The sequence below is a fragment of the Ylistrum balloti genome, unplaced genomic scaffold (genome assembly GCF_031769215.1).
Source record: "Ylistrum balloti isolate Yb309-2 unplaced genomic scaffold, AGI_CSIRO_Ybal_v1 Utg370522, whole genome shotgun sequence".
NCBI lineage: Eukaryota > Metazoa > Mollusca > Bivalvia > Pectinida > Pectinidae > Ylistrum > Ylistrum balloti.
Window position 1 is genome coordinate 355,592 of NW_026782334.1, and position 13,158 is coordinate 368,749.

General features: G+C 37.7%; 1 protein-coding gene across 3 annotated transcripts in view; it reads right to left on the reverse strand.

Annotated features, from left to right (window-relative positions):
* Positions 1-2,013: 2,013 nt before the first annotated feature.
* Positions 2,014-13,158, reverse strand: part of LOC132555886 (dual specificity protein phosphatase 14-like) — a 32,278-nt gene continuing 21,133 nt past the window's right edge. For all 3 annotated transcript variants that reach the window (XM_060220266.1, XM_060220265.1, XM_060220267.1), the window contains exon 2: positions 2,014-5,685. In XM_060220266.1, coding sequence (XP_060076249.1) covers positions 5,112-5,657 — 546 coding nt within the window. In that variant the 5' untranslated portion in view covers positions 5,658-5,685 and the 3' untranslated portion in view covers positions 2,014-5,111. The remainder of the gene's footprint in view (positions 5,686-13,158) is intronic.

Sequence of the window (13,158 nt, forward strand, 5' to 3'; positions counted from 1 at the left end):
GAGACCACAATTACTAGAGGGAGACCATAATTACTTAGAGGGAGACCATAATTACCTAGAGGGAGACCACAATCACCTGGAAGGAGACCACAATTACCTGGACGGAGACCACAATTACCTAAAGGGAGAACACAATTACCTAGAGGGAGACCATAATTACTTAGAGGGAGACCATAATTACCTAGAGGGAGACCACAATCACCTGGAAGGAGACCACAATTACCTAGAGGGAGACCACAATTATTTAGAGGGAGACCACAATTACCTAGAGGGAGAACACAATTACCTAGAGGGAGACCACAATTACCTAGAGGGAGACCACAATTACCTAGAGGGAGACCAAAATTACCTAGAGGGAGACCACAATAACCTAGAGGGAGACCACAATTACCTAGAGGGAGACCACAATTACTTTGAGGGAGACCACAATTATAATTACCTAGAGGGAGACCATAATTACCTAGAAGGAGACCATAATTAGCTAAAAGGAGACCACAGTTACCTAGAGGGAGACCATATTTACCTAGAGGGAGACCACAATTACCTAGAGGGAGACCACAATTACATAGAGGGAGAACACAATTACCTAGAGGGAGACCACAATTACCTAGGGGGAGACCACAATTAAATAGAGGGAGACTAGAATTACCTACAGGGAGACCACAATTACCTAAAGGGTGACCATAATTACCTACAGGGAGACCGTAATTACCTAGAGAGAGACCACAATAACATAGAGGGAGACCATAATTACCTAGAGGGAGACCACAATCACCTGGAAGGAGACCACAATTACCTGGAAGGAGACCACAATTACCTAAAGGGAGAACACAATTACCTAGAGAGAGACAACAATTACCTCGAGGGAGGCCACAATTACCTAGAGGGAGGCCAGAATTACCTAGAGGGAGGCCATAATTACCTAGAGGGATAAGTTGGAATAAAAGAAACAAGTTGGGAAATCATTAACCTTCGTTTAAAAAGTTGGGAAACGTTCTCGTACGATCACAAGTCTAAGGGATACACATACTAAAATTTGACCATAATGTTTAGTCTTGAGAAGTGAATGCTGGCTTTTCCTCTCACAGTTTCTTCCGACAAAAACTTCACATACAACCGAAGTTTGATATAACTAATTTTCTTATTCATCTATTTTAAATAATATGCATTATTTTATATTCTTATTACATCTTTTACGAGAAAACTTTCTCAATACAAACGTTTGAGATATTCTAAACAAGTATATTACATTAACATACCGTATTTGTACTATAAGATGGTTTTAATGTACATTATCAATATGGTATCAATATAACATACTGTTCTTTTATTTTATGCTTATACCGCTCAGCTTGTGGGTAACATTTCCGTATGATAACACTATAAAAATGGCCTTATCACTCATGGACATCGCCTTAGCTGTTAACCCCCAAGGTCAAATATTAACATAATATTACATTGATATAGTTATATGTCAGGTTTTATAATACTCAAACTTATGGTATTCTTCGAGTCTGTTGCTTAGAGTCTTTTCGAAAGTATTCATCACTACAGATACATGAAATAAATCAAAAACGAGAGAATTAGCAAAAAAAACTGTAAGCTCCACGTGCCTGACGTCCGTGAAAGGTAGTATTGGTGTCGTGCGATAGTTGTACAACATTACAACAAAATACAGACTCCCCGGTCAGGTACTGAATGTGTTTTGTCCATTTACCCAGCTACAGGAAATGTAGATTTACAGACCAGAAGGAATTCCCTGTCATTTCTGCAGGACTCTCTGTGATGGTTAGATCACGTGAATGTGAAGGTATGACATGCCGGGTATATATGAACAAAGAGAGGTTACTTCTAAGAAAGTGTGCTTTAAAAGATTTACCGAAAATTAGGGAGTTTTAAATAGAACTGTATGAGGCGTTAACTATGTTGATGGTCGACAGGAAAACGTATATCAAGAAGTAGGGAAAATACTGAAAGACGTTAGTTTCAAGGAACAACGAGAAACTGAATGGAAACTCTTGAAACATGTTTTATTTTGTTCAAAAAGTTTCTATAATATATGGAACTAAACATATATAAACACAACATAACAATGCTATTGTGGTAGATAAATCAGTAATGTTGTTCTAATCATGCAAAAATAAACAATGTACATCACTAAAATACTGATTTTAATCCCGGCACAGTTACATGACTAGAGTTATCTATCTTGTCAATTTTCGATTTCGACACTAGATGTCTCTTCATGATGGCACCATGGGGGAAGAGCATAAAGAATAGATAACTATGTTGTGGTACAAAGGTATCTTTCCACGACATATAAGCAAGAGGCAAGCATAAAAATCTATATTACAACACACAAACCTAAAGCCGTTCTATATATATCTAAGTAAAGTCAACATCTTTTCAGAGTCGTAGTTTGGCATCGCACTCTTATCGTATATCAGCACAGTGAGCACATTCCGAATTTATCTCAATTTTCAAATTCCTAACTGCTGTTTGTAAACATCTGCTTGAAGGTAAGGCTTTTCTTTTGAATGAAAAAGGAAGCACAGATGGGACACTGAACACTCTTGTTGAAAACAATGAAGTAAGCAAAGCAAAAAAAAAAAAAAAAGAAAATAATAATAAAATGAAAAATAAAGAATACAAGAGCAAGACAAATGAGCAGACAAACACAGTCAAAACAGCACGGGGACTGTCAAAACAGCACGAGGACTGTCAAAACAGCACGAGGACTTTCAAAACAGCACGGGGACTGTAAAAACAGCACGAGGACTGTCAAAACAGCACGGGGACTGTCAAAGCGGGACAGGGACTCTCAAAGCAGCACGGGGTAGCTGGGTAGCATGCTGTTATTACGTACAAAATGACTGTAGATAATTTCTGTTGGTCTTGTAAATACACCTGTAAGTAGTAGGGATCTAACTGCACAGTCGGACATACCTACTGAACATAATAATAATAATATAACACGAATGTGACGTCTGGAGACTATCCTTATCGATCGCACAACAACTTCTATAGTTAAAAAAATGAAATTATAATGTATTATATTCAGAATTGTCAGCATGTCTAGCGGTTGCCAAACTGGCCAGAATATCATGTAAATCTGGTCCACATTTCTCTTGCTGACCAGGGACTGCAAAGATTGTAAAAATGCACAGGCAAAAAGAAATGTATGGAAAGTCGGCCCAAACAATGGCGAACGTCAACTATTTTTTCATTTACAAATATCTTTTCACTTCTGTTTGGAAAAAATCAATAAATTCGAAAAACAGATGCAGCTGGAAGGGTCACCCATCCAGAATCGTAAGTAAAGTTGACTATTTATCGCCACTGTTTCGAAGCTGAATGCCCCATGACTTTGTACAAGAGAGTAGAAACAGCTACCTACTACTTTCGTTTCCCCTTTTTTGTTAAAGGTATCTGTTTTCGTATACATGGTTCCTTCTTTTCAGGCTCCTGAAAGTACAAACACTGGTCATTTTTGACGACAATCATGAGGATTTACACAGAATAGGTGTGGTGTAGAATTAGCTAGCAATGCAATTTGTTCTGTTTGGTAAGATTACTGACATCTATATAACTGTTGTGATATTTCATTTTGATTTTGTATTTGAACAGCTGATAAAGATTAGAATACACTTGATAAAAAAACAAAAAACATGCTTAAAAGAATATGTATATTAACATACAAGTATAAACTCGTTTATGGTTATATACATAATTACAAAGAGAACATCATATGTACATCATTACAACGAGAATAAACAGGTTTGACCACACATCATACCAACAATTTGATGTCTTCTAGAGAACAGCACTTAGCATACCAAACAAAAAGCAAGATTGAAAGTAGGAGGCGCATGCATTGTAACATTTATCTAAAAGTGTGCCAATCTCTTAACACAACACATGAGAACAAGATTTAAACTGTTAAACAAAAAGATTCAATATTCTCAGAAATTAGGTTTTAATGTTAATGTCGTTACTATTTTAATAGTGACATACTAAACCAGCCAAACAAAGGGAAAACAAGTTTCTATAGATAGATATAAATAGCAGAAGCAGCAGGTAGCTGAACGATGTGACGTAAAGTTTATATATATTTCATACTCACACTAAACTTCTTTAGAAAGAATGACTACTTCCCGCAAAAAAAAACTTAAAATATCTCAAGAAGATCGAACGATTGCCTAATATCACATTTAAAACGTGCATATTACGTGAAATGATATTGACAGACCCAGCCTTTCATTTCACAACGAACGATGATAGTTACTCTAACCTAACTTTAACCTTTGAACTAACAGTAAATCTTGATGCATATTGCATGTATAATTTCCTATATTCTTACACATTTCATTCTAGTTCCTGTCCTTCGCCCTGTTAAGTTTCTTTGAAAAAAAAGATAGTAAGAAACATATCAAAAAGCTAACAGCCAAACGAATAGCCATATCGTTACATATTTATAGATATAGGGAAAACCCCATCAGTAACAAACGAGTACTGCGAGAGCACGGATCTAGGATAAATCCAACCATGTGTAACAAAATAAATATTTTAGTATAAAAAAATCAACTTGTTGAAATACAATCTGTAGTTTATTGTAAAAAAAATGTCAGGAAATATAAATCTAAAAATGTGATCTGTGTATCATATAAAATAACATTCTTCGTATTTCGAAATCAGAACAGTTTTGATTCCTGTTTACGCCAGAGTGATAAACATAGCGTGAATTGCGTGATAGAAATTAAAGAAACCGATATCTTTAAATAACTTAACTGTACGATGACAAATTCAGTTTGCAAAAAAAATGAAGAAAAAATATTGAATTGCACAATTTTGGCAATTTATTATATTAAATATCAAATGGAAAATCCACCAGACCTTATCGTGTTTTGTTATGATATGTATATAGTGGTGATACTGCTTGCCCTGAACGTTAACCAAGAGTTTTGCTGGACAATAAATGATTTTGTTTCCTCATAAGTTTTTTTTTGTGTTTACTAACTACATAAAACATATAACTCAATATAACACAACAAAAATAAAACAAAAAACTAAAACAGTTCGTTTTGGTCAATAAATATAACCAGGGGACGAGATTAGGAACGACGGGATTGAAACCAAACCATATTCTTCGCTTCATCCTTGTACACGTCCGGAATCCATCCGATGCCAGACTGTATCATTCTGACAGAGTTTCTTCCAAAGAGCCTTTGCTCATAGTCAATCAACTGTCTCCAGAATCCTGCATTTGGACGAATTACAGGACGTCGTTTCTTCACATGATGGTAAGCATCTGACAATTTCATCCTATGGTATTTCATGAGGTATGCGATACAAAGACTAGCTGACCGACTCACACCTGCAACACAGTGTACTAATGTCCTTCCGCCACGATGACGGACTTGATTAATTTTATCTGCGCACCTATCGAAATAAACGCAGAGTCGAGCGTGGGGCGCATCCTCCACGTGTATCTGGATGGATTCAATGGTAGGCAGGTTCAGGTTGGGAATCTCCAACGTACAGTTTATAATGTGAGTAATTCCCACGGTCCGAATTCTGTCCGGCTTGACCGCCGCTGCACTACTTAAGTACAGAGAGTCTGTGATCGAAGCGATTTGATTGAACATTTCTAGATTCATGGTGACACGGTTATAATGGAAGGCAGATCTGAAAAATACAAAAGATCATACAGATTAGAAATCAGGTGATCTTAAAGAATCGATTACACACAATACGTTCGGATACGATCCTAAAATAGAAAATGTAATGATAGTGTAGGTCCGACACGGATATCTGGTTATTCATGGAATAATGACGTCACGAACCAAGACACAAGAAAACAAAACTTCCCGTATGGAATTATTCAAAGTCATTCAAAATACAGTTATTCTAAACAACAATAGAGAAAGCAAAGTGCGGTATGTTACCGTTATCAATCTCAACATTGACACAGATGCCGTGATGTATTTCAAATCGACAGCCCGAACCAAGACAGCAACAGTTAGCAAATCTCGAATCTAGAGGTAAGATTCTTAACTACCAAAGCGTCGATAGCGACACAAAGATGCAGATATTTTCTTTTTTTATATCACCTGGTCTGTTTATCTGTAAATTATCCCTGTCAAGTAAGTAAGGTTATAGAGAGGACAGTAATATTGTGTGTAGTGACATACGATTACATATATGACAACATATACATCCTTTATGTAGCTCCAGACACCACATACGTGTAATAAACAGGATCCCATTGGTTAGAATTCCCACTTCACCTCTCGTTGTGAAAGCCCATTGGGGAAACCAATAAGACAAAGATCTCACTCCGCAAACTACATTCAACAGACTGCTAGAAGACAGGGGGACAGACGAGGTCTGGAAGCACCATTAAACGAAAGTGACGCGAGATCCAGGAACTAACTTCCGCCTTTTTCAAGCACAAAAACCCCCACCTACACACCCATCCACCCACCCACCTCCACCCTTCCACACCCCCAAACCCCCCCAAACACACACACACACACAAACACACACACACAACAAACCAATGCATCACTACAACACTTGGCCGAGTTGTTTTTTTTATAAAGTGATATATTAAAATAAAAAAACGAATCCATGAAATATGGCACCAAGACGTTGTGAGAGTTCCTCACATCCCATTCAGTGTCATGAAAAACACCATATTGACCGATCTGTACGGACATGGCATTAGTTATCGCTATGTATTCAGCTTAATAAGAAAACCAACCATCGGTCATTCACCCTGATAAATGTCACTTATCACGCCAATACATCTCGACACAGCCACGACTGCCGGCGGACCCTGCTCAACAGTGCGGACATTACTGGTGATTACTGTTAGGAAAGAGATTCAGAAACAACCTAAAGGACACCATGAATATATGGATTAGCAACTGGCTATTTACAAATCGTTGCGTGTTTTTTTGTCGCCACAACAGAAATAAGCACCGAAATGATGAGTACTGACCTGGACAGTGTTCAAATACAGTTTCAGGATGTGCATGTTTTATTTAAAAAGTTCAATAACATATTTACACTGTGTTGCGAATAATTGTATAATAATAATTAATGTTAACCCCTCTCCCTTTCCAGGAAACCCAACAGATGGCACGACCATTACTGGTAAGACGTGGTGGTTACAAACCTTCTGTATTTAGCCTCGTTCCGAATGTTCTCATTGACTACAAAATAACCAAAGTAATTAAAATCTTGCGATGAAATTTTTAATAAATAGAGTAATTAGTAAAAGCATTGCCGGTTTAATGTCTGGTTGTTGGTGGAGATATTAGAGCACGTCCCGGCGTTAATGGCCAAGGAGAGATGGTTGTTGTTAAATGGCTTCTCATTACAATACAAACCACTCTAGTGGTTTAATTAAGCTCAATGCTTCCTTTATAGCCCATATCTCCCCCATTCTGATTACAATCTAACCAACTAATACGTGAAAAGAGTATGATTAGAGTTAGATCGGGTGAAGATGAGCGCTCTAGAAGATCACACTTGGACTTCTTGTCTCTGTCCATCACCTTCTGCTGTGCTAGTGGTTCCAAAGATAAACCGCCTATCAATTAACGCCTATTGAGATGGGAATTGTTGGTTCGCCTCTTCCACGGCGGCATTTAGTTACACAGCCTCTTCACTATCATTAAGCTGAATAAAACTTATTAACCCAGTAAATATCTGACAAAAATACGTAACTAGTCAGGGTCTAGTCGATGCGGTCAATTCTGGTCATATTCAACAAATGACATAACTGAATGAACTTTCATCTATTCGACAGATAATGACAACAAAATTTAATCACTAGGATAAATGTTTGTGTAAATACCCAAATAAATCGATCATCGTGAAGAAAACAAGCTTACAGTTAATGTTGCATAAAGCAAATGACTCTGATAGCAATGAACAGATGTCTCATTTCAACAACTAAAAATTGCTTCCTGCATCTTTGATGCGGGGTTGCGAAGGAACTAAAAATGGTGATGATGTCTATTGTGGTAAGTGACCTTCACAGTTGACCTTTTGACCCCTAACTAAATCGCATCCTATATATTTTCTAATAATATTACATGAAGTTTCAATACATTCAGTCAATCCTATTATAAGTTATCATCTGGAAATAAAAAAATGACGATAAAAGCCTATTTTTAGTAAAAGTGACCTTCGTAGTTGACCTTTCGACACCAAACTCGATCCCATTCTGTATTACCTTATAAGCTAACAATGTATGAAGTTCCAACCAAATCCATCCATCTTTTCTCAAATCTGGAAACCGACATCCGGAGTGACAGACGAACAAACGGACGGACGGACGAACAGATAGGCGGAGACAAACACTATAGTTCCCTCCAGTTCCACCGGCACGGGACTGATAAATCGAGTATCATGAGGAATCGTTATTCCTTTGAGTCCTCAGAACAATGAACATCAAAATCAAACTGATATGATGGATTCCAAACAGCAAAAATACAATAGTAACTTGCAATGCAAAAAATACAATACAGTGTATTATAATGAATGAAACTGCATCATATAGCTGTTTCGTCCTTCTAGGACTCGTCAGTGATGCTAAAGGGCCTACAATATTGATAAATATAAATAATTCATTTCGACAGTACGCCAAGAACATGTTTTGAACTATTGAAATAAGTTCACACTTAGCATGGGTGACATGGCCAAGACTATTTACGATGATAGTCATTGATACACGTGCCGGGGAAATTCTCGAAAAATAGTATCAACCTGTACAGAGATGGAGTATACTTTACGAACGGAGATACCCGAAGTACGATGTGTCAGATTTCGAACTAGGTTGATCAACTGGAAAACAACTGACCACAGACGAACAACGGACCAACGGTAAGGTCTAACGTTGTTAAAATATAACCAAGCGAACGACGTCGAAATATGAATGTTGCGTGTCAGCGGCGTTATATTTCGCTTAGTAATTCGATAGGGCTGACGATATTTCCTAGAATTCAGATACATAAAATCGATTGTATACGTCAAAATCTGACATACCCATCATGGATTTACGAATCGTGTCTCTATGCAATGCCGTGCACATACAACACACTTTTCCTTTACACTGTAACACATGTGTGGGAGTCTTGCTGCTACATCACAGAGTTCTCTGGTAACAAAGACTTTAATCTTTTCGGTATCAACTCCACAATTCTCCTTTACAATTTCGTTATAGTTCTGTTCAGAGAACACCAACGTAACACAATAAACATCCGGAACTGTACACAAAACTGTTCACTGTCGTCTGCGTCTACTCTGTTTAGTGTTCTAAAATCTACTTAGCATGCGCTGACCATTTTTTTGCCGTGGAGATCCCCTCATGAATATTGTCACTATCGATGCATTATGAAGTATCGATCGAACACGCCTGGGATTTTCTCGACATAATTTCCCAATACATTTCCATATAATCTGGCTTGTTTCATAAATGAACGTCTCTTAATCATAAAAAACTTAAAACACACATATAATATTAACTCGTTCAGATATATTTTAACAGAGCTTGCATACGAAAATGAAGTTCAGGAAACTAGCAAATGATAACAAAGCAACCCATTAACCACTTCCGGTGTCAACTAGCAAAGCTATAGACCTCTTTTGTTTGTCACTTTTGGTTAATTTATTAAATCCCTGTCCTAAAACAGATTTCAATTTGTCTAAGATTTCAATAATGAATGGTAATCCTGAGGTGTTCCATGATATGGACAGTGCCACTAGTATATCAACACAAATATGGCCACAGAGGTCACAAAATGTTTTTGCCAATTAAGCTGATAAACTATGTCGTCACTGGAACGTAGCCAGAAGTACTCACCCGAGATGCTTCAATCTACGATATGGGCTTTCATCCAGATTTAATGATGCCAAAATACAAAATATTCTGGAGATGATGATGTACACTGTACATGGCAAAAATTCGCAAACTTGACAAAAGTGTTCAACAAACACTGATTTCTTTCCATACGATACTTTGAATGTTCATTACAACTTGTCTACAAAATCCTCCAATATTTGATGAAACAGACATTCAACCTACACGATATTTACTGTGTAACAAAATCACTTCCTGCTGATGACAACACTATGATTTGTTTTGAGGATATTTGTTATATTGGTCTGGTTTAACTATGCTGGCCCATTTGGCGTATTGTCTAAAGCTCATGAAGGAAACTCCCACCAGAAAAATCAAAGGAGCTACCACTGGAAAAAATCAAAGAACTAATCTCATAAAATTTTCTAGATCATCAATCATTCATTACATAACAAGCTTCTTGCAGGAGATGGAAATATTCAAACAGATGTTAAATCGGCCTCGAAACCACTGCCAAATAAGGAAGCATCGTGATGTTAAAACGTCTGAAAATACGATAAATCAATTCGCGATTCGTCGGCGATACGGCTTTAATTAATTTTCCTTCTTGAAACAGTTCAATGTTCGAAGGACTTTTTTTATAAATTCTATACCGAAGATGGGGATATTTTAACAAGTCTGATTCGTCTGGATGAGATCGGAATGTAAGGATTGACTGCATTGTATTCCAGAGACACGCTAGGCCACGTGGCTTGCATCATACAGCGGGATACATCAAATTCTAGCACACCGTCACTGATAGTTTAAACAAATAGCTTCAAGGACAGAGAGTTATATATAACAGAGAAAAAAGTCTGAGACATCAGAAGTATTGATCAACTTCTTGTCTTATTTGTATAATTACAAGTATCATAAAAAGGTAAGAGTTGTCTCCCTTCGCTGTGGGAATATAAACTCTATTTGATCGAGATTTTTTAGACTCTTCACATAGCACGTGCAATTAAAATGTTAAGCGAAATGCAAAGTCAGATCCCAAACAGCTCAGCCACACATTAATGTACGGAATTTGTGGTCCGCACATCAGCGTCGCCGTTCCGTGCACAATGCACTGTTAACGTAGAATATTTGGTGATTGTAACACCCGGAAAAGAATTCCCAAACTGATTCATTCTTGCATGGAATGTGGAATGCTTTAACTGAATAACCATCGACATTTGTATGTATGAATTCTGTATCGTCTAGCAAGCACGTGTTGGTGATCGCTAGTATCCCCTGACTTCGCTGACGTGTACTTTAGGGAGATATGAATCGAATGGCAAAGAAAGGCAGTATGAAAAATGAATGTGATAGTTCTTGATAACACACTTTCACATATCGAGCTTAGTTTGCTTTATGGACCCTACCTTCACATATCTAGCTTAGTTTCCTTTATGAACCCTATGAACCCTACCTTCACATATCGAGCTAAGCTTGCTTTATGAACCCTACCTTCACATATCGAGCTTAGCTTGCTTTACGGACCCTATGAACCCTACCTTCACATACCGAGCTTAGCTTGCTTATGAACCCTACCTTCTCATATCGAGCTTAGTTTGCTTTATGAACCCTATAAACCCTACCTTCACATATCGAGCTTAGCTTGCTTTATGAACCCTATGAACCCTACCTTCACATATCGAGCTTAGTTTGCTTTATGAACCCTATAAACCCTACCTTTACATACCGAGCTTAGCTTGCTTTATGAACCCTACCTTCTCATATCGAGCTTAGCTTGCTTTATGAACCCTACCTTCTCATATCGAGCTTAGCTTGCTTTATGAACCCTATGAACCCTACCTTCTCATATTGAGCTTAGCTTGCTTTATGAATCCTACCTTCTCATATCGAGTTTAGTTGGCTTTATGAACCCTATGAACCCTACCTTCATATATCGAGTTAAGCTTGTTTTATGGACAATATAAACCCTACCTTCACATACCGAGCTTAGCTTGCTTTATGAACCCTACCTTCACATATCGAGCTTAGCTTGCTTTATGAACCCTACCTTCTCATATCGAGCTTAGCTTGCTTTATGAACCCTATGAACCCTACCTTCTCATATCGAGTTTAGCTTGCTTTATGAACCCTACCTTCTCATATCGAGTTTAGTTTGCTTTATGAACCCTATGAACCCTACCTTCACATATCGAGTTAAGCTTGTTTTATGGACCATATAAACCCTACCTTCACATACCGAGCTTAGCTTGCTTTATGAACCCTACCTTCTCATATCGAGCTTAGCTTGCTTTATGAACCCTACCTTCTCATATCGAGCTTAGCTTGCTTTATGAACCCTATGAACCCTACCTTCTCATATCGAGCTTAGCTTGCTTTATAAACCCTACCTTCACATATCGAGCTTAGTTTGCTTTATGAACCCTACCTTCACATATTTAGCTTAGCTTGCTTTATGAACCCTACCTTCACATACCTAGCTTAGCTTGCTTTATGAACCCTATCTTCACATATCGAGCTTAGCTTGCTTTATGGACCCTATGAACCCTACCTTCACATATCGAGCTTAGCTTGCTTTATGAACCCTACCTTCACATATCGAGCTTAGCTTGTTTTATGGACCATATAAACCCTACCTTCACATATTTAGCTTAGCTTGCTTTATGAACCCTACCTTCACATATTTAGCTTAGCTTGCTTTATGAACCCTACCTTCACATATCGAGCTTAGCTTGCTTTATGAACCCTACCTTCACATATCGAGCTTAGCTTGCTTTATGAACCCTACCTTCACATATCGAGCTTAGCTTGCTTTATGAACCCTACCTTCACATATCGAGCTTAGCTTGCTTTATGAACCCTACCTTCACATATTAAGCTTAGCTTGCTTTATGAACCCTACCTTCACATATCGAGCTTAGCTTGTTTTATGGACCATATAAACCCTACCTTCACATATCGAGCTTAGTTTGCTTTATGATATCTAACATTCACACATTGAGCTTAGTTTGATTACAATCTCTTGTAACCCATTTCCTCTAGACGTCACAAAGGTCTTGACCCAAAATCGAGCTCAAATGGTATCAGAAATACAAACTACACGCAAGGATGAACTCAGCATTGACAGTGAGGACAACCCAGCTACCAGCCATAAGGAGATGTAAGACTTAAGACATGTCATGAGAAGAATCCAAAACATCATCAAAGCCATATCAATCGGATCTGAAAGTGGACATACAAGTCTGAGTACTGACATACCACTAGTCTAATTTTCAGTCAAGGCAACATTGCTT